We start from the raw sequence: 21,589 nt of genomic DNA, 5'->3' as shown, positions 1-21,589 counted from the left end.
AATATCTGTTTTCAGTTACGAAAAAACAAGAGCAAATGATAGTGATAGTGATAGCGACAATGATCTCGATCTCTAAACAGTTCACACAGTATGAAAAGAAAACACAGTGAAATATTTATGCAGAGATGCTGAAGCTCATCTGTGTGTGTGTGTGTGTGTGTGTGTGTGTGTGTGTGTGTAGTGCAGTGAATGATTTAATAATTTAATGTCTGATACACATCACATTCAGATGAATCTTCAGAGTTCAGTTATGATCTAAAAGACATGAACAATGAGCAGAAAAGCTTTTGTTTATTAAACATGAGCTTCAAAGGTAGATTAGTGAAGCGAGCTGCAGTCGTGGAAATAAACAGTACATTATTTATGGTTTAATTCATCATAGTCTGAACACACAAGTGGAAGATTCAGATTTATTTCCACCTGGTTTCTGAATATTGCTTTTCTTTTTGTAAAATATGAGCAGATATTAAACTCAGTCATGTTTTTTATTGTTGTTGTTGTGACCTGAGGATAATTATTGTGTTAATTTAACAGGAAACTTATGAAGTACACTATGCTGTTGTGTGAGAAATTACAATTTGTTTGAAAAATCACGGTGCTATAAGTGGAATATACTGGAGATTAGACTCTGTGCTTTTACAGACATAAACCATCATCCAATCAAAACTTTCCTGCAGCTCACTTTCTTAGTTTTATTAATCAGAAATATTCTGTAAAGAATAATGTTGAAGTTATGAGTGCTGTAGGCTGTATAAATAGTCACACCCCTTACACACACACACACACACACACACACACACACACACACACACACACACACAGATAAAGCAGCATTGGTTTAGACACACTGTTTCCTCTTTGTCTCTGGTCTGATACACAATGGTTCAGTTTAAAACTCTGTCTGTGTTTCTCTGTGTCATGGGTAAGTGTTTAAAATCTCATTTATTACTTTAATAAATGCTTATTATATTTAAATTATATAAATACATGAATCATTAGTCATGAAAAATGTAATTATTCAAAAAACTACAAATTCAATAAAATAAAAATAAAAAACTCAGTTCACTTGTGAGATTTTTACTGAGAATTATTTAATTATATATTTATATTTCTGGGTTGCAGGTTTGCTCTCAGAGACTCAGAGCTCTTTAACTTTGGAGGCAGAAGCTGGAGATAACGTCACTATTTGGTGCCAACATGATCTGAAACGTCCAGATACAATCTTCTGGTTTAAACACACGAGTGATTCAGTTCCACTTCTTCTTGGGTGTAAAAAGTTTTTTCCATCAGTTCCATCAGAGTCGTGTTACTTCTTTAGTGAGAGTGAGAGAATAGTGATGTCTGTTCATGGCAGTAAAACATCTCTCACAATCACTGCAGTAAACGTCTCTGATACAGGACTCTATTACTGCAGCTTCACTGAGAGAATGATCTTCAGTAACTCCACATATTTACAAGTGAAAGGTACATTTATCAATTTATACATTGAACACTTTCAGTAACAGATGATTCAGATGCCCCTCCTCGAACTGCCACCTTATTGTGGTGGAGGGGTTTGCGTGCCTGAATGATCCTAGGAGCTATGTTGTCTGGGGCTTTCTGCCCCTGGTAGGGTCTCCCAAGGCAAACAGGTCCTGGGTGACAGGCCAGACTAAGAGCGGTTCAAATACCCCTTATGAGTAATTTAATAACGAGGTCCGTGACGTGGGGTTGGGGCTCGCATGCGAGCGCCTGGTGGCCGGGTCTTACCCCACGGGGCCCGGCCGGGCTCAGCCCGAAGGAGCGACGTGGGGCCGATCTCCTGTGGGCCCACCACCTGCAGGAGAGACCGTAAGGGGCTGGTGCAATGTGGATTGGGTGGCAGTCGAAGGCGGGGGCCTCGGCGACCCAATCCTCGGACACGGAATCTGGCTCTAGGGACATGGAATGTCACCACGCTGGGGGGAAAGGAGCCTGAGCTGGTGCGGGAGGTTGAGAGATACCGACTAGAGATAGTTGGGCTTGCCTCCACGCACAGCTTGGGCTCTGGAACCCAACTCCTTGAGAGAGGCTGGACTCTCTACTACTCTGGAGTTGCCCGCGGTGAGAGGCGGCGGGCTGATGTGGGCTTGCTCCTAGCCCCCCAGCTCAGCAACCATGTGTTGGAGTTCACCCCAGTGAACGAGAGGGTTGTTTCCCCTGCGCCTGCGGGTCGGGGATAGGTCTCTCACTGTTATTTGTGCTTACGGGCCAAATGGCAGTGTAGAGTACCCGACCTTCTTGGCGTCTCTGGAAGGGGTGCTGGAAAGTGCTCCAACCGGGGACTCCATCGTTCTACTGGGGGACTTCAACGCTCATGTGGGCAGCGACAGTGACACCTGGAGGGGCGTGATTGGGAGGAACGGCCCCCCCGACCTGAACCCGAGTGGTGTTCTGTTATTGGACTTCTGTGCTAGTCACAGTTTGTCCATAACGAACACCATGTTCAAGCATAAGGGTGTCCATCAGTACACATGGTACCAGGACACCCTAGGTCGGAGGTCAATGATCGACTTTGTGGTTGTTTCATCTGACCTCCGGCCGTATGTCTTGGACACTCGGGTGAAGAGAGGGGCGGAGCTGTCAACTGATCACCACCTGGTGGTGAGTTGGATCCGATGGCGGGGGAGGAAGTTGGACAGACTTGGCAGACCCAAACGTTCTGTGAGGGTCTGCTGGGAACGTTTGACAGAGTCTCCAGTCAGAGAGAACTTCAACTCCCACCTCCGGCAGAGCTTCAACCAGATCCCGAGGGAGGTTGGAGACATTGAGTCCGAGTGGACCATGTTCTCTACCTCCATTGTCGATGCAGCCACTCGGAGCTGTGGCCGTAAGGTCTCCGGTGCCTGTCGTGGCGGCAATCCCCGAACCCGGTGGTGGACCCCGGAAGTAAGGGATGCCGTCAAGCTGAAGAAGGAGTCCTATCGAGCCTGGTTGGCTCGGGGGACTCCGGAGGCAGATGATAGGTACCGGAGGGCCAAGCGAGCTTCAGCCCGGGTGGTTGCGGAGGCAAAAACTCGGGTCTGGGAGGAGTTCGGTGAGGCCATGGAGAAGGACTATCGGTTGGCCTCGAAGAAATTCTGGCAAACCGTCCGGCGCCTCAGGAGGGGGAAGCAGTGCCCTGCTCACACTGTTTACAGTGGAAGTGGGAATCTGCTGACTTCGACTGGGGACATCCTCGGACGGTGGAAGGAGTACTTCGAGGTTCTCCTCAACCCCACCGACATGTCTTCCATTGAGGAAGCAGAGGCTGAGGGCTCAGTTGTGGACTCGTCGATCCCCCAAGCTGAGGTCACTGAGGTAGTTGAGAAGCTCCTCGGTGGCAAGGTACCGGGGGTGGATGAGATCCGCCCTGAGTACCTCAAGTCTCTGGATGTTGTGGGGCTGTCTTGGTTGACACGCCTCTGCAATGTCGCATGGAGGCTGGGGACAGTGCCTCTGGACTGGCAGACTGGGGTGGTGGTCCCTCTGTTTAAGAAGGGGGACCGGAGGGTGTGTTCCAACTACAGGGGGATCACACTCCTCAGCCTCCCCGGAAAAGTCTATGCCAGGGTACTGGAGAGGAGAATTCGGCCGATAGTCGAACCTCGGATTCAGGAGGAACAATGCGGGTTTCGTCCCAGTCGTGGAACACTGGACCATCTCTATACCCTCGCCAGGTTGCTGGAGGGTTCATGGGAGTTTGCCCAACCAGTCCACATGTGCTTTGTGGATCTGGAGAAGGCATTCGACTGTGTCCCTCGTGGTGACCTGTGGGGGGTGCTCTGGGAGTATGGGGTCCGGGGCCCTCTGCTAAGGGCTGTCCGGTCCCTATATGACCGGAGAAGGAGTTTGGTTCGCATTGCCGGCAGTAAGTCAGACTTGTTCCCGGTGCATGTTGGACTCCGGCAGGGCTGCCCTTTGTCACCGGTCCTGTTCATTATCTATATGGACAGGATTTCTAGGCGCAGTCGGGGGCCGGAGGGAGTCTGGTTTGGGGACCACAGGATTTCGTCTATGCTTTTTGCTGATGATGTTGTCCTGTTGGCTTCCTCAAATCAGGACCTTCAGCGTGCACTGGGACGGTTTGCAGCCGAGTGTGAAGCGGCGGGGATGAGAATCAGCACCTCCAAGTCTGAGGCCATGGTTCTCAACCGGAAAAGGGTGGCTTGCCCCCTTCAGGTTGGTGGAGAGCTCCTGCCTCAAGTGGAGGAGTTTAAGTATCTTGGGGTCTTGTTCACGAGTGAGGGAAGGATGGAGCGGGAGATCGACAGGCGGATCGGTGCATCTTCTGCAGTGATGCGGTCGATGTACCGGTCTGTTGTGGTGAAGAAAGAGCTGAGCCGCAAGGCGAAGCTCTCTATTTACCAGTCGATCTACGTTCCTACCCTCACCTATGGTCATGAGCTTTGGGTCATGACCGAAAGGACAAGATCCCGGATACAGGCGGCCGAAATGAGTTTCCTCCGCAGGGTGGCTGGGCGCACCCTTAGAGACAGGGTGAGGAGCTCGGTCACCCGGGAGGAGCTCAGAGTAGAGCCGCTGCTCCTCCACATCGAGAGGAGTCAGCTAAGGTGGCTCGGGCATCTGTTCCGGATGCCTCCTGGACGCCTCCCTGGGGAGGTGTTCCGGGCATGTCCAACCGGGAGGAGGCCCCGGGGAAGACCTAGGACACGCTGGAGGGACTATGTCTCTCGGCTGGCCTGGGAACGCCTCGGTATTCCCCCGGAAGAGCTGGAGGAAGTGTCTGGGGAGAGGGAAGTCTGGGCGTCCTTGCTTAGACTGCTGCCCCCGCGACCCGGCCCCGGATAAGTGGTAGAAAATGGATGGATGGATGGATGATTCAGATGATCGAGGTTATAAAATTAATGTTTTTTCTTTCAGCATTAAATAAATCAGTTTCTGAAGACAAAGAAACAGGTTTCTTGTTTTTTTTTCTCTCTCTCTTCTTACATTTTATACTAAAATCTGATGCATGTTTACTGAGTAAAAGTCTTTCTTTAATGTTTTCTCCAGGTTCTGTGTCTCCTGCTGTGTTCTTCATGCTGATTGTGGTGTTTGGTTCAGTGACTGTGTTTCTTCTCTGTGTCCTGATCTTCATCATACTGAAGCACAGAAAAACACACAGAGGTCAAATATATACTCCTCTAATAATAATAATAATAATAATAATAATAATAATAATAATAATAATAATAATAATAATAATAATAATAATGTTCTCTCTGTTGTTTTAGGTGCTGAAGCAGATGATAATGTATACCTGAGTCAGATTTATTACATTAAATGTTTGAATAAAAAAGTATTCAACACAGTAAAAAAAATAAATAAACATCTGATTGCATTAATTAGCTCTCCTTCCTGAACCTGCACCCATCAAAGATTTCAACTTAGCTCCTAAATGTTCCTATAAACACCATCATGGCTGTTATCTGCAAGCGGAAGCAACACGAATCAGCCATTAACCAGCAATGAACAGCAACATCTCACACGATCTCTGACTGAAGAGTCAGGAAGTTCATCAGAAGAGTAGATCAGGAGTGATGCAGCACTCGAAAAGAGCTCCAGAAAGAGCTGATAGCAGTGGGTTCAGTCATCACTGAGAAAACTATAGACATATGATTATCAGGGTAATAATAAAATGATTTTATGGACAACTACATTTTTCTTTTTGTCTTTAGTCATTTCAGCTGTCCGGTAGTCATGTGATGCCAACTCTTAAACCACAAGTTTTACAGTAGCTCACACACATGCAACAACTGTCCATTTTAACGGTGTGATTATTTTCCAACCACAGAACAGACATGTGGTACATTTGCACGCATGAAGCTTGCATTTGAACAGAAAACTCACACATTCATCTGCGGTTTATCTGCTTCTGACCACCAGCTGCTTTCATACACTATTTTTAACACTTTTCAATTTGTACAAAACAAACCTGAAAGTTTATGTTCATAAATAAAATGTGAATGTTGATTGCTGTGCAACATTTATAGAGCAGTTCACACCACTTAAGACGCTTCCTAGTACATGACTGAGAATCCATTCAGTAACAGATATTTGAATAATAAAGTCAGACAGAAGTTCATCCCTTTCCATATAAAATACTTTCACCTGTTTAACTGTCATTTTACTGAAGCACAAAAACACAGACAAATATTTACTGGGCAAAGTTTATTGAATCACTCAAGCTTCTGTAATTATGAACGATCTTAGAAAAGACGTTTGATCTCATTGCATGTTACTGCTTAAGGGACTGATTGTAAATCATCAACACTTAATCAGAGTTGATTAAACTTTAACTCTAAACTTTAATCAGAGTTGTCTGTATCATTGTGTGAGATTACAGCAGTGTTATGTGTCAGAATAAAAAAATAGAGAAACAGAAGACTCTGCAGACTAAGAGAAACTGTTGAGATCATTAACACTTTTTTTAGGTTTTATTTTGTTCCTGTTTGCCTCTTTTTTTTTTCCTGTAGTGCTGTAGTCTGTAGAAGTGTCCACTCCCCTACACACAGATACACCAGCGTTTGATTCACCCAAAACACCATTTCCTTTTTGTCTCTGGTCTGATACACAATGGTTCAGTTTAATACTCTGCCTGTGTTTCTCTGTGTCATGGGTAAGTGTTTAGAATCTCATTTATTACTTAATGCATATTGTATTTAGAATATATAAATACATGAGTCATTAGTCACGACTGTGTAACTGAAAATTGTAATTATTCAGAAAACTTCAAATTCAGTACAAAGATAAAAAATAAATCAGTCCAGTTGTGAGAATTTTACTGAGAATTTACACAACTCTTATCTGTATGTATTCAAACTTTTTAATTGTATTCATTTATTTATTTATTTATTTATTTCAAATGAATTATATTTAGCAGGTTTGCTCTCAGAGACTCAGAGCTCTTTAACTTTGGAGGCAGAAGCTGGAGATAACGTCACTATTTGGTGCCAACATGATCTGACTGTAACATCTTTCATCTTCTGGTTTAAACACACAAGTGATTCAGTTCCACTTCTTCTTGGGTGTAAAAAGTTTAGGACATCAGCTTCATCAGAGTTGTGTTACTTCTTTAGTGAGCGTGAGAGAATAGTAATGTCTGTTCATGGCAGTAAATCATCTCTCACAATCACTACAGTAAACGTCTCTGATACAGGACTCTATTACTGCAGCTTCACTGACAGAATGATCTTCAGTAACTCCACATATTTACAAGTGAAAGGTACATTTTAATTTATTTAGTCATTTTTATTTTCATTATTTATTTTACAAATTTTTAATTTTTTTATTATATTGTTATAGAGTGGATGGTTTTAGTAATAGTTCATTTGGTTCTCTTAAGTTGTAAAATGTATTAAAATGTTCTTCTTTTAGGCATAAATAAAACATTTTCTGAGAACTTGGATAATGCAAGAGGTTTGTTGTTGTTTTTTTCTCTCTCTCTTCTTACATTTTATACTAAAATCTGATGCATGTTTACTGAGTAAAAGTCTTTCTTTAATGTTTTCTCCAGGTTCTGTGTCTCCTGCTGTGTTCTTCATGCTGATTGTGGTGTTTGGTTCAGTGACTGTGTTTCTTCTCTGTGTCCTGATCATCATACTGAAGCACAGAAAAACACACAGAGGTCAAATATATACTCCTCTAATAATAATAATAATAATAATAATAATAATAATAATAATAATAATAATAATAATGTTCTCTCTGTTGTTTTAGGTGCTGAAGCAGATGATAATGAGGTATACCTGAGTCAGATTTATTACATTAAATGTTTAACAAATATATTTTACTCATTTCTTTGAGTTTCTGATAATTTAAGTCTGCTGGATTTCTCAGATGATCTTTTGTTATAAAGAAATTCATCTTAAATGATGAATCTTAAAAATGCTATCTGTTCAGAAGTTTGCATTTCCCTTTCTGGATGAGCATCTTTTCTGTCTCAGTAGAAAATAATTTATTTAATATAAAGGATATTTTTTTAACCTGATCATTAACATTTATTGTTAAATTTTGATAATTTTGTCAAAACAAACAAACAAAAAAAATCCCAAATATAATCATAATTATGTTCATTACTGAGTTCTTGTAAACACTCATTACAACTATTTTGTGATGCCCACAAAAATCTGGACATTATATGTTCAGTAAAAAAAATCAGAAATAAAAAACTTTTCATCATCACTAAATAACCAAAATATTAGAATCCACAATTAAACAATGAGCTTCAGATTTGAAGAGCTGGATTATTATTCATTAAAATATTCTGAGCTGATGAAGTCTGTGGAAATGATGTGATCTGAATCTATTTTTAAAAATCAAGTTTTAATGATCAAAACTTTAACAATAAATGTTAATAATCAGGTTAAAGGTTATCCTTTATATTAACAATATTTGATTAAAAATATATATATGTATATATATCACATATACTTTCATATAGTTTATACTTTTTATTTATCTACCTCCTTTTTATTTATCTACCTCCTTTTTTATTTATCTACCTCCTTTTTATTTATCTACCTCCTTAATTCCATTTCTTCTTATGCTTGAATACCGGACAGACGTAAAAAGCATTTCACTACATGTCGTACTCTGTATGTGTACGTGACAAATAAAATTTGATTTGATTTGCTATAAAAAAAAATGCTTGAAAAAAATAGAAGCAGAGGCGAGTTGGACTCAACTGATTTATTCTTTCTATTCCATCGTCTCGTCTGTGATCTCTGTGTCATTACATGATCCTGACTGATTCTGCTCTACAGCTCTGGAAGAAGAAAACCAAGAGGAGACATGATGAAGTGGAGTACTCTTATGTTGTGTTTTCTTCTGTTGTTGAATGTTAACAACACTGAGTGTGTAATCAGTCGCTAATTTTTAACCTCAGTCTAATGTTCTCCTTCAGTTCTTCAGCATATAGTATGGACTCATTTACAAGAACAGTTTAGTGCAATATTTTCTGTAATTGGTGAAACTTTTAATCATCTTCAAAATATAAAATATATCATTATTGTTTATGAACTGAACATAGCATGTATTTTTAAAAATATCCGAAAACTGCTTATACTTATATACTTATAAAAAAAGTAGATTACTCACATTAAATGTATTTATTTGTTTGTTCACATCACCGTTTATTACTCAGAAATCTTCTAATTAAATAAGTGTACTGTACATTGTGTAATTATAGAGCATTGCACTGGTTGAGCACTAGATGGCGCTGTGAGGGTTGTTTTATAAATAAACAGAAGTGTTGATCACAAGGAAACAAGGTTTAAATCAAACCTATCGCTTCCTGTTTACTCTGCAATTTAAAGGGCAGTAATTCACTAAAACTTCACACCTCATACTGATTATAAATAAGAAAAACATTTTTTAATTGTAATCCCTGTATTACTGAATCATGTTTTTTAAATATATTTTTTATGAAATGTCAAGATGTTGGCAGTTAACAGCAACTGTTAGCAGTTCTGTGTTAGAAATAATATTAAATAACATTAATTTTTTTTTACATTATCATTTAGAACAGAGAACGGCAATGAAATAGTTGGTGAAATATTTAAAATAATCCATAAAGTAAGAGTACGTTACTACTCTTATTTTATAGTGTAAACTAGCATAATGCACTAATATATATATAAAATAATACACTAATATATGAGTATTGTATTTTATATATATATATATATATATATATATATATATATATATATATAAATATAAAAATAAATAAGTGTATTTATTATATAAAAATTAGTGTGTAATTATATAGTGTACTAATATATGTATATATAAAAAAAAAAAAAAAAAAAAAAAAACAACACATTTTATATATACACACTATTTGTACACACACACACACACACACACACACACACACACACGTACACAGTGCACATGTACACTCACAATTGCTGCAAGCCCCAGAAGGAAAAATGCATTCATTCACATACAAAAAAAGAGTGCCAGTACCCCTACAATTAAGTCTGTTACATATGCCACGCTTCTAAAATAAACTGCCCAGTTTATTTTCCCAATTAGGAATCCTAGATATTTTACAAAGCTTGTGTTTGTGACAGGGGAGAAACAGATAATGTGGAAGGCCACAAAGAATCAGCAATCCTGTAAGTCAGCCCTAGTTCTCCACAAGACTGCTTGACTTGTGTAACTTTATAAAAGGTCCTTTCCAGTGGGGTGCCAGCTTCATGCGGCTTGTCACCTGGTCATTGAGCCACACCATGGCACCTAAGGCCAGTGACGCAATACTTCATGGTATATTTTCTGACGTTCATGGGCTGCTTTACTGTGCATCCGTGCACTGCTAAAGGCAAAATCCAGTCTCGTCAGCAATAAAGAAACAAACACAGCATGGAAAACAGTACATTAAAGGGGACTTGTGCTTCCCGTCCATGGGTCAGGAAGTATGGTGTGAAAAGAATGCTGGATTGGGGTGTTTTAAGCAAAATCTAGATGCTTCTTATAATCATCACCGTGCCCACCATAGGTCAAAAGTGTCTAACGCTCAACCAAACGATCTGACTTTAGATGGTAAGGAGTGGTACATGACCTTTTAATGTGCAGCATACCATATAGGCTCCAAACCACCTCTTCCTCAATCTGACAGCCCTAATCTGAATGTAAAGTCTCTGGAACATTTTAAGTGTTACGAACTCAAATTGTCTAGGAGTTATTGAGAACGTAACAAGTAAATAAATAAATGAGAACTTTCCTTTTCCTCTATCCCAGCTGCTCTCACTTTTTAAATTGATACTTCTCATAAAGATTCACACCAAACCCCTCTATTTAACACCATACTTTGAAAGAAGACCGAACCAAAAATATTCTTAAATTGCGTTTATTATTCAGGGCGTAACAAAAGCCAATGAATATAAATTATATACCAATGTCAAAGTAAATAAGCCTACACAACCAAGGCGTCAGGAGAGAGCCAATGCCGAAAACAACAAACAAAACAAAAACTTACTTAAGGTTAACAAAGTAACTTCCCTGCCCAAAATTAAAAAAAAAAGACAATATTCTTCCCTCTCTCCCTGACTAACGAAAAACAGGTGAAAAATATGGAAGGGGTATAAACCCAAATAAATCGTCACCAATCTCCCTACACAGGTTGACAGGCAGAATCACACATCAACAGTAACGTCATTGTAACCACACTTTATGTTTACATTTCACCAATTGCTTAATAGCAAATACAACAAACAGTTAGCTGGGATCGCGGATAAGGAAAGACTCTCCGTGAGTTGTGTCTCTCTGCTGTTTTATATCTCCGGCACGCCGTATAGCAGGTGTTGTATCTTGTAAGACCAACCAGCAAACACACACAGAAGTCATTCTTTGGATGGTCGCTTTATTTGGGACACATCACAGCAGCCAAACATACACACGTTAAGTGTCTAACAGTGGTGAGCCCCGATAGCTCTTCTTCACAGGCTTTTAACAGTGTCAAGACATTACATTACTGCCACCTACGGGACAGACATGAATAGATCTCACCATACAACATTCCCCCCACACTTAAGTCAAGACACTTTCTTCTTCAAAAATAGGCAGTACATTTTTCACCTTCAATAGCCATTTAAATAAAGTGCATTACCCATCACCAATTTAACAATAAAGTTCGAAGTTCAGAAGGTTCAACACACTTTAAATCACAAAGTCTTTAAGGTGTCTAGGTAATTTCCGTTCCCTTACCGACCGCCGTAAACCCACAGATGGTACAGTTTCAGATTCAGTTATTTCTGTCCTGGGTATTACATTAGGTGTTTTAGGAGTATTTGACAATTCGGATTGTGTAGGTTGTACCAATTCTAGTTCACTTTTCTCAGGGGCCGAACAGGTGATGGATTTTGAGGGACTACTTAGCATCAGTATCCATAGCCACCACATCCTCACACAACGGAACCTCTCTGATTGGTTGAACATCAGTTATTTCTTTTTGTTGGCGACTAAACAACTGATCTACATGACGCCGCACTACCTGATCATTTCCCAAAGTCACCTTATAGGATACAGGTCCTGTAATGTCCTGAATTACTCCTTGTACCCATTTTGGGCCATATCCAAAATTTCTGGTATACACAGGATCTCCAATTTGAAAATGTCTGGGTTTCGCATGTTGATCATGATACTCTTTCTGAACTTCTTGTTTCATTTCCATTTTGCTGGTGAAGTCAGGATGCAGTTTGTCTAAAGCGCAACGTAATTTTCTTCCCATCAACATTTCAGCTGGCGACAGTCCTGTTGTAGACTGGGGTGTAATACGATAATTAAACAAAGCTCGGTATACTTTGGTCTCCAGTGTAGTGCCAGAACATTTTTTCATCATCTCTTTAAAAGTTTGAACTGCTCGTTCTGCCAAACCATTAGATGAAGGGTGATATGGTGCAGAAGTAACATGATTTATTCCATTCTTAGACATGAACTCCTTGCTTGCTTCACTCACAAAACACTGGGCATTATCAGACACTATTATTTCAGGAATCCCATGTACACTAAAACATTTCCGTAAACACTCCAAAGTATTAGCCATTGTTGCTGTAGTTACCGGATAGGCTCAATCCACTTAGAATGAGCATCAGTTAGAATTAAGAACATTTTACCCAGCAATGGACCTGCATAATCCATGTGAATTCTCCTCCAGGGTTGTTTGGGCCACTCCCATGGGTGAAGTGGTGCCTTTGCAGGGGCTTTCCTATGTTCTTGACATTCTGTACAATCACTTACTCGAGTCTCAATGTCAGCATCCAGTTTCGGCCACCATAGATAACTCCTGGCCAACCCTTTCATTTTTGACATACCTGGGTGGAACTGATGTAACTGCTCCAACAACTTCAAACGTCCTTGTACTGGGATAACCACCCGGGCTCCCCACAGCACACATCCATCCTGAACACTGAGCTCTTGCTGTCTTTGCTTATACGGTAGAAATTCAGACGATGTCTTGTGATCAGGCCAGCCTTTAAGCACATACTCGCGCACTCTTGATAACACAGGATCTTTATTAGTCCAGTGCCTAATTTGCTCCGCTGTAGTTAAGGGGCCCAGTACACTGTCCAGCATCAGTACTTGTTCTTCCTCTGGTTCTTCCTCAGATTGTTGTAACACTGGAAGACGACTGAGGGCATCTGCATTTCCATGATCTCTCCCAGCTCTAAGACATCACATACTCATATGCTCCCAACATTATTGCCCACCTCATAATTCGTTGAGATGCCATTTGAGGTACAGCCTTTAATTCACTTAGTAGACTGAGTAGAGGTTTGTGGTCAGTACAGATTACGAATTTACGTCCGTACAGATATTTATGGAATTTTTTAACTCCAAACACAACAGCCAATCCTTCTTTCTCTAGCTGTGAGTAGTTCTTCTCTGCTTTTGTCAGGGTCCTGGACACAAATTCAATGGGTCTTTAGATTTTCCATCTTTCATACGATGTGCCAACACAGCTCAGACACCGTACGCTGAAGCATCACAAGAAAGGATTAGTTCTTTTCGTTCATCATAATGAACTAACAAACGGTTGGACTGTAACAATTCTTTAGATTTCTGGAAAGCTTTTTCCTGCTCTTCTTTCCAGCCCCAACACACATCCTTCCTTAAAAGTTTATGCAATGGATCCAGGAGAGTAGAAAGGTTTGGAAGAAATCTGTTATAAAAGTTCAACAAACCTAAGTATGCTTTCAGCTCAGTCACTGATGTTGGCCTTGGTGCATCCTTTACCGCTTGCACCTTCTCTGGAACAGGATGAATACCTGTGGCATCAACTTTATGTCCTAAAAACACCACTTCTTTTTCCATAAACATACATTTTCCTCTTTTCAACCTTAATCCATACTCCTCAAGCCGTTGCAACACTCGATCCAATGTCCTCAGATGATCCTGATCATTGTTTCCGGTCAACAGAATGTCATCTAAGTACACTGTTACTCTTGGAATATCCTTTAGAATCCCCTCCATAGTTCTCTGAAAAATTGCTGGACTGGAACTCACTCCAAAAGGTAATCTTGTGTAAGTGAATAATCCTTTGTGAGTATTCACCGTAACATATTTCTTAGAGGTTTCATCCAACAGCATTTGTTGATAGGCATGACTCATGTCCAGTTTAGTGTATTTATCACCTCCAGACAGAACTGTTAACATATCTTCCATCCGAGGAATAGGATACTGCTCTAGCGACGATTCCCGATTAACAGTCACTCTAATCTCCACAAAGTCTCAAAGATCCATCTGGCTTCAATACAGGCACGACAGGAGCTGCCCACTCTGAAAATTTCACAGGTTCAGTTATTTTCTCATGAATTAAACGATCCAGTTCAGCTTCAACTTTTTCTCTCATGGCAAAAGGCAATGAACGTGGTTTAAAAAAATGAGTCTTTGGAATCTTTGCTGTGGCTCCAATTAATGTCCCAAGTTCCTCTTTAAAGACAATTTCATGCTTCTGTAAAATGTCTTGCAACATTTCTGAACTTGTTCGAATTTTATTCACCATTTTCCAGTCCATTTCTAATTCTGCCAGCCACGATCTTCCCAACAGATTAGGACCAGATCCTGCTACGACCACCACCGAAAGATCTTTCACTACTCCATTATGCTTCATTGAACTTTGCTGGTTCCTAGAACCTTCACTGATTGACCTGTATATGTCTTTAAATGGAGAGAGCTTGGTTTCAATTCAGGCAGTTTTCTCTTCCCTTGAAGTTTGCCATATTCTACTTGTGATAACACGGTTACACTACATCCAGTGTCAATTTCTGGCACCTGGTTTCTCTGGACTCAGCAAATTTCTCATCAGTGTATATGTTTGTGCTCCCACACAACTTAACAATATGGCTCTTTTCTTCTCTGGAGTTTCCACATCATTTGCCACAAAAAAATGGTTCAGTATTTCACCATACTCTTCCCATGATTGTGATTTACTATCAAACGGCGTTACCGCTCCAACCATTCCAGCCATTGTTCCTCCTGGTTAACTTCACGTAGTAGTTAATAGCCTTACTCCGCTCACCCGCTTCGGCGTCCTGCTTTTCCCTTACTTCCAGGAAATAGCCGTGTGGTCAATTCCACCGTCCCCTCAGTCAAATCCTCGTCGCCATATGTTGTATCTTGTAAGACCAACCAGCAAACACACAGAGAAGTCATTCTTTGGATGGTCGCTTTATTTGGGACACATCACAGCAGCCAAACATACACCCGTTAAGTGTCTAACAGTGGTGAGCCCCGATAGCTCTTCTTCACAGGCTTTTAACAGTGTCAAGACATTACATTACTGCCACCTACGGGACAGACATGAATAGATCTCACCATACAACAGCAGATAAGCCACGCTGCCGCTAATTGGCATCAGCTGCAGATGATTTGGAAGCGCTGCTTAACAGAGAGCATAGGCGAGGCTAGCCCCTTTTTAGGGGCGCTTCAGCAACTACTCCGTAGTTTGTGGTTTCAAATGTATGTGTTAAGAATGAAAATGAAAACATATTCGGGCTATTTTAGTCCAGCGAGTCGCCGCCGCTGTGGAGTAGCACACGACCTGGGTGACTCGTCCATAGTCATAAACGGAGAGAAGTAGCGCCGGTTACAATGTTCTTCCGCAAGACGCAAGCAGTTCTGTTTATTAACCGCTAGAGCGTGAAACAAAAACAGCAGCGTGACAAATAAACTGCGTACCTGTGTAGTGTGTACGTGTGTCTCTGTTGTTAAAGTTTATCGCTAATTTGATATATGGCCATTTGAAAATGATTTACAGAAGATGAATTACATTTTGTTGTCCAAGTACCTGTTACTTTGTTCAATGACAATAAAGTTGAATCTAATCTAACTATCTGATGACTGTTGATATAAAAGGAGGCACATGGAGTTAACGGTCAGGAAAACCAGCTGAGTGAAGAAGGTTTTGTGTTTGTTACAGGGGGCTGTCTGTGTGAACTCTCACAATTAAACTGGTGTTCTGAAAAGGTCTCCAAAAAAAGAAAAAAAATCTGGATTTTGGAGTTAGTTGAATCAATGTTAAAATGATAAAGTTATTTTTCAATAGACATATTTTTTGTTTTTGTGTGAAAAGAGGGGTGGGTGGTGGCAGTGGGGCTTATTGGGTGCTCAGCACCCCTAAAGCTCTGACCCTAGAATCGCCCCTGTCAGAGAGAAAAAAGAGAGAGGAAAAAAAACACTACAAAGACATCCCAAAGCATACACAATTACGTAATGGAACGTAACATAAGTAATTGTTTTATTTCCTTTTCTTCCCTTTGTGGACTGGTGGAGAGTTCAAATCAATGTTTGCAGAACAAATGAACACTATAGTGACCGACTCAGTCAAACAGAATTTGACAAAGAAATATGGCATTCATCCTGACAAAGGATGGTCTACTGAAGAGTGCAAAATGGTGCTAGGTGCTTGTATCAGAAAGAAAAATGTCTCAAAAAGAAAAGGAATTATCTGTTGAAACATGGAATTTTTTGTTACCTCAGCACAAGAGTATGCTCAACTTATTTCAGAGCTAGAAGAGCAAAACAAAAAGGTACATGCTGGAGTATCTACCATCACTAAGACATTGGGGCACAACAATGCTTCAGAAAAAAATTATTTGAAAAAATCAACGCAGAGAATGACTTGCAGTCTTTGATTAACCGAGTGGTAGTTGATGTGTCCCTAAGGGACCTTACTGATCAGTCACCTTACTGATCAGTCATACTGATCATGTCCTTGAAGTATGTGGAGCACAAAAAAGGGTTCAAAGTAGAATAGAAAAGGTAGAAAATACTCCTTGCGCATCTCCAGTATTACAAACAGTCTTTAAATCTTTAGTGCTGGAAGCAATAGACTTGCTCAAGTTTTGCCATCAGCACGTTATAACTTTTCTGAGTTTAGGAGAGCATTAGCAAAAAAAATTGAAAGACTACTGCACAAGGAAATTCAAATTTTCTGGTCTTCTCAAACACCATGAACCAACATACAGTATAGTTCTCGAACAGACAATGCACCACTGTTTGAACATACTGATAAGGCAAAGCCTACAGATTGAAAAATTTGTGTACGGAGCGAGACAGGACAGAGGAACAGAGGAACGGAGGCAGAGGGGAAGTGGTGGGAAAAGTTTTATTTATTTTTGCTCATTGAAAAGTGAGATGGTGAAGAGTGAAGGTTGTGCAGCTCAGCATGGTCATGAGGCAGTGCTGGAGATCAGCAGTGGGGGTGGAGCGGTGGGAAGCTGGTGTGCTGGAGAGGTCCGTGGGGTCACTCCGCTTTCAAAGGGTTGTTCTTCTGGACGAACTGGTTCAGAGTGACAATGTGACATTTTTTTGGATTCAGTCTCAAGCCCACCAAACTCAAGTACACTCAAGTACACAGTGTGCATGTACACTCACCCAATTATGTGTGAAGTTTCAAGTAAAGAAGAACCACCATCTCAAATATCCATTTAAAACATGGCAACCAGTTGTTTAGGAGCCCAAAGTTTCAGACAAGTTATCTGACTCACTACAGATTACAGATATGAATCAGTTCATTATACACACTAATTTTCCAGTTTGTTAGGTAACATCTGACCCATATATACAGTTGTACCTATCTTTTCAAGTAGATCTGTTAGCATATTTTTTTGTTTTCTAATGCTCTATATTTCACTCATTTTTGAGATAAAGGATAAAATATGTTCTACATATAAAAGTCTTCTGTATGTTAAGTACAGTTTGCCTGGTGCAGATAAATGTAATCAGAGTAATTGATCTGACTTAAACACAGGCTACCAGACTACAGGTTCTTTGTATTCGCTTACACTTGTATTACCAAGCTTGTATTTATTTCAGTGAACCACTGGAGATCTACAGCTACAAAGAGAAAGGCCAAACGGGAGGTATTTTGATAATGAAATCACAAAATGAAATTGTTTTTACTGCATTTAATGGGGTTGATGCAAATAAAGTTATGAAGAAAAAACGTTTTTTAGAAAAACTTGCTCTCTAACATGTTTTGTTAGCTGAGACATATTTATCCATTCTAATGAATATAGTATTAAAGAAATTAAAACATAAACATGCCCCTTATCTCAGGAAACAGTGATGTTATATATTGTACTGAAGCTACTATAATGTTAGAAACATTTCAACAAATATTACAAAATGCTTTCTGAGTTTTAATTTACAGAACATTTCATTTAATGAATCTGATCATCAGGAATTATATCAGGTATCCAAACCCAGTGTTTGAAAGGTTAGTGTAAGGACACGTGTTCACACATTTTTGTATCATTCACTACAGAGCTTGAAACCACTTGTTAAACACTACAATATCTGTATGACCTGTATCATCTGCTCTGCACTGTTTCTTCACTTCTTGTTCTCTCCTGGCAGATATTTCGATAAAAAACCTAACTGAGTTAAGCACAAGCTCACATAGACAATATAAATAAAAAAAAAAACAGTAGTTTTATTTCATACTGTGATGTATTTCTGAGTGAAATTTAGGACTGGGATTCGTTTCATAGTGAAATGTGAAGATGCTGTGAAATAAGTAGGTTTGTGCTGCCATTAAACAAAGTCCTTCACATGTAGATTAGAGTAAGTATCATGTATTGAAGGATTTTCTTTTATTAATGGCAATAAACCTCAAACTGTGGAAATCCATCACCTCACCCTAGTCTCCTAACACTTAGTCTAGTCCTGTCAGGACTCAGCCCGGACTTTTTGGCCATGTGCATTTGTTGTCGTTCCTCGTCACGTGTCTGCCCCGCCTTCGTCTGCTCCTCCCTGTCACCACACCTGTTCCTCATTGTGTCTTGATTGTCTTTTATATTTAAGTGAGCCGCGTTGCCGATGGCAGCGCGGAATCATTAGTTACGTTTATCCCTTGTCATGGCTAGTCTTTGTTAAGTGGCGTCATTTGTATTGTTTCATTTATCGTCTTTTCTGTCTTTGTCTTCATTATTTATTAAACCCCTTTCATTTGAAGCTATCCTGCGTACGGGTCTGTCTCCTTCCATCCTGGTTGTGACAAGTCCTAACACTTACTGAAGGGAACATTAGTTATTACTGGTTCATTAAACCGTTTAGGGAAAAAGTCTACAAACAATGAGCTCAAGTAAGTAAAGAGGTTCAACAAGCTTTAACACAGTGACAGAAAGGAATTAATAACACTGAAAGACAGTCTTCTGCATTAAACCTGTAGGAAATGGACCTCAGTTGTTCCTCAGTGAAAGTTCTAATATTCCTCATGAATGGTTTTCACCAGATGTCAGCAGGTGGGTTTTTATTGTTCATTCTTTAATATTTAAATAACAGTGCTAATGGTAAGTCAATGAAGGAATAATTACTTTTACAGAATAGATACTTAATGTGTTTTTTCTTTTCTTCTACAGTATGTCCAGACTTTAGTGAGCATTAATTGTGTAAAAATAAAAAGAAATAAAGAATGAAGAACTAATTAAGAATGAATTAAGAAATATTTAAATGTATTTTATTATCTTTTTGCATGTTATGTTTTTCAATTTTGTATCAGAAAACCTAATATACTGCTAAAAAGCAAGCAGATCACATTAAAAATATATTAAATTGAATGTTATGCATTTTTTATTTATTTTTATTTTTTTATTCAGATGACTGTTTTGTTCAGAATTTGTTTAATTAAAGAAATGTATTAATTAATGACTGAAGATTGTGCACATGTCCTGGTTAAGCACTAGGCAGGGCCCTGAGCATTTGTCTATAAATAGTTGCACTGATCTCAAACTGAAGAGGAAATAAATAAGTAAATAAATAAATATCTATCTATCTATCTATCTATCTATCTATCTATCTATCTATCTATCTATCTATCTATCTATCTATCTATCTATCTATCTCAAACACCTGTTGGTGTGCTATATTTGGCAGCAAATGAAGATTTTGTCCTTAAAGTTAACGTGTTAGAAGTAAGAAAAATAGACAAGTGTAAGGATTTAAGTTAGTTTGACAAAGGCCAAATTGTGATGTCTAGACGACTGGGTTAGTGCATCTCCAAAACTGCAGCTCTTGTGGGGTGTTCTTGGTCTGCAGTGGTCAATATCTATCAAAAGTAGTCCAATGAAGGAACAGTGGTGAACCAGCAACAGGGTCATGGGTGGCCAAGCCCCATTGATGCACGTGGGTGTAAAGGGTGGCCCAATCCAACAGGCGAGCTACTGTAGCTCATATTTCAGAAAAAAGTTAATTGATTCTTATGGAAAGTCAGTTTGTTGTGTATAGCTGCAGACCAGTCAGGATGCCCATTCTGACCCCTGTCCACCACCAAAAATGCCAACGATGGGCATGTGTGTATCAGAAGTGGTCCACGGAGCAATGGAAGAATGTGGCCTGGTCTGATGAATCACGTTTTTACATTGACGGTTCAGGGCTGTTTTGGCAGCAAAAGGGGGAACAACACAATATTAGGAAGGTGGTCATAATGGTTTATATATATATATAACAACAGATCCTGAAAGGTCAGAGAAACACTTTCCTCTAAAACTACAGATTTACAGTAAAATATGATTTCCTGCTGCAGCAGATAATAAAGACTCTGTGCTGATTTAACAGGTGGAGGATCGATGGCTATCATCGTTGGTGTAGTCGTGGCTCTCTTCTTTCTTGTCGCTCTCATCGTTGCTGTTGTTGCTGGAATTATGGTCTGGAAGAAGAAGAACTCTGGTGAGAGGAGGAAGGAGGCAGATGTGAAGTTTTCAGAGAACAGATTTACACTTTCTTAATTCTTGAAGGAGATTTGATGAAGATTTTACTTGTTTTTAATCTGAACTGATAAACTGAAATAAATGTCTGTCCATCATCTGTTTCAGGCTTCAAACGTGCTCCAGCCTCTGAAGAGTCTTCCTCCACCAACTCTTAAAGCGTGACTGTGTCTTCCTGCTGAAGTGAGAGAGTAAGACATGATGATGTTTACAGTGTCGTATGGAAGAAAAATCTGTGTGTGGACTGAAACTCCAGCAGAAAAGACTGAGCTCACATTAAACCTCAGCTCAGAGCTGATCCTGTTTCTTTCTCTCTGTTTTTCTAGGAGACACCAGTATATGGAGATGAGGACCACACACACACACACACACGTTTTTCAATATTGGTTTGTAAAAAAATGCAGCCACCATCTATTTTTAAAATACTTTTCTGAGGTAAAGTTCAGAGGGTTTAATGCTGGTTTTACTGCAATCACAGACTTTCTATTCAGTGTGATTGGATTGGGTTAAACATTCCAGTTAGAATTAACATGAATAACTTTGAACAAACTGCTTTAATCAGCAGAGGAATGATGGCTGATGATTTCACTTGGTCATTTTCTAGGAATTGATGGCCTGCTGTTGAAGATTAATAAAATATTTTCCTGTTTTCTGTGACTCTGTGTGATGCTTCATCACTGCTGACTAAGGTGATGGATAGTACTACTATTTGAACAGCTGCTAAATGGCATTTGGCATATATATATATATATATATATATATATATATATATATATATATATATATATATATATATATATATAATATAAAAAAATATAATCTCAACAATTGTAAATAATTTGAGATTAAACTCATCCACCAACCAATGACATCAC

General features: G+C 39.6%; 2 protein-coding genes and 2 long non-coding RNA genes across 4 annotated transcripts; 3 read left to right on the top strand and 1 right to left on the bottom strand.

Moving 5' to 3' along the window:
* Window positions 1–819: 819 nt before the first annotated feature.
* Window positions 820–5,483, top strand: LOC132854918 (uncharacterized). Its single transcript, XM_060883584.1, has 5 exons — window positions 820–922; window positions 1,123–1,464; window positions 4,882–4,917; window positions 5,014–5,127; window positions 5,235–5,483. The coding sequence occupies exons 1-5, from the start codon at window positions 880–882 to the stop codon at window positions 5,360–5,362; spliced, it is 663 nt and encodes a 220-aa protein (XP_060739567.1). The 5' UTR covers window positions 820–879; the 3' UTR covers window positions 5,363–5,483.
* Window positions 5,484–6,510: 1,027 nt separating this feature from the next.
* Window positions 6,511–9,258, top strand: LOC132854919 (uncharacterized). The gene is made up of 6 exons (XM_060883586.1): window positions 6,511–6,619; window positions 6,881–7,225; window positions 7,378–7,419; window positions 7,517–7,627; window positions 7,720–7,742; window positions 8,766–9,258. The coding sequence occupies exons 1-6, from the start codon at window positions 6,577–6,579 to the stop codon at window positions 8,844–8,846; spliced, it is 645 nt and encodes a 214-aa protein (XP_060739569.1). The 5' UTR covers window positions 6,511–6,576; the 3' UTR covers window positions 8,847–9,258.
* On the bottom strand, window positions 7,436–15,382 carry LOC132854925 (uncharacterized). The gene is made up of 3 exons (XR_009649279.1): window positions 15,322–15,382; window positions 8,688–8,767; window positions 7,436–7,602 (listed from the first exon to the last, which is right to left on the bottom strand). It is a non-coding gene; the product is annotated as an uncharacterized LOC132854925 (long non-coding RNA).
* A 5,178-nt stretch (window positions 15,383–20,560) lies between these two features.
* Window positions 20,561–21,087, top strand: LOC132854922 (uncharacterized). The gene is made up of 3 exons (XR_009649276.1): window positions 20,561–20,676; window positions 20,823–20,905; window positions 21,041–21,087. It is a non-coding gene; the product is annotated as an uncharacterized LOC132854922 (long non-coding RNA).
* Window positions 21,088–21,589: the final 502 nt, after the last annotated feature.

This window comes from Tachysurus vachellii, chromosome 12 (genome assembly GCF_030014155.1).
Source record: "Tachysurus vachellii isolate PV-2020 chromosome 12, HZAU_Pvac_v1, whole genome shotgun sequence".
Taxonomy (NCBI): domain Eukaryota; kingdom Metazoa; phylum Chordata; class Actinopteri; order Siluriformes; family Bagridae; genus Tachysurus; species Tachysurus vachellii.
This window is presented reverse-complemented; position numbering and strand designations above follow the sequence as displayed.

Excerpts from the sequence above, each read along its gene's own strand:
- LOC132854918 (XM_060883584.1), top strand. The coding sequence starts at position 880 with ATGGTTCAGTTTAAAACTCTGTCTGTGTTTCTCTGTGTCATGG. Across the intron at positions 923-1,122 it reads TGTGTTTCTCTGTGTCATGG|GTTTGCTCTCAGAGACTCAG; the intron begins GTAAGTGTTTAA and ends TCTGGGTTGCAG. Across the intron at positions 5,128-5,234 it reads GCACAGAAAAACACACAGAG|GTGCTGAAGCAGATGATAAT; the intron begins GTCAAATATATA and ends CTGTTGTTTTAG.
- LOC132854919 (XM_060883586.1), top strand. The coding sequence starts at position 6,577 with ATGGTTCAGTTTAATACTCTGCCTGTGTTTCTCTGTGTCATGG. Across the intron at positions 6,620-6,880 it reads TGTGTTTCTCTGTGTCATGG|CAGGTTTGCTCTCAGAGACT; the intron begins GTAAGTGTTTAG and ends AATTATATTTAG. Across the intron at positions 7,743-8,765 it reads CTGAAGCAGATGATAATGAG|CTCTGGAAGAAGAAAACCAA; the intron begins GTATACCTGAGT and ends TCTGCTCTACAG.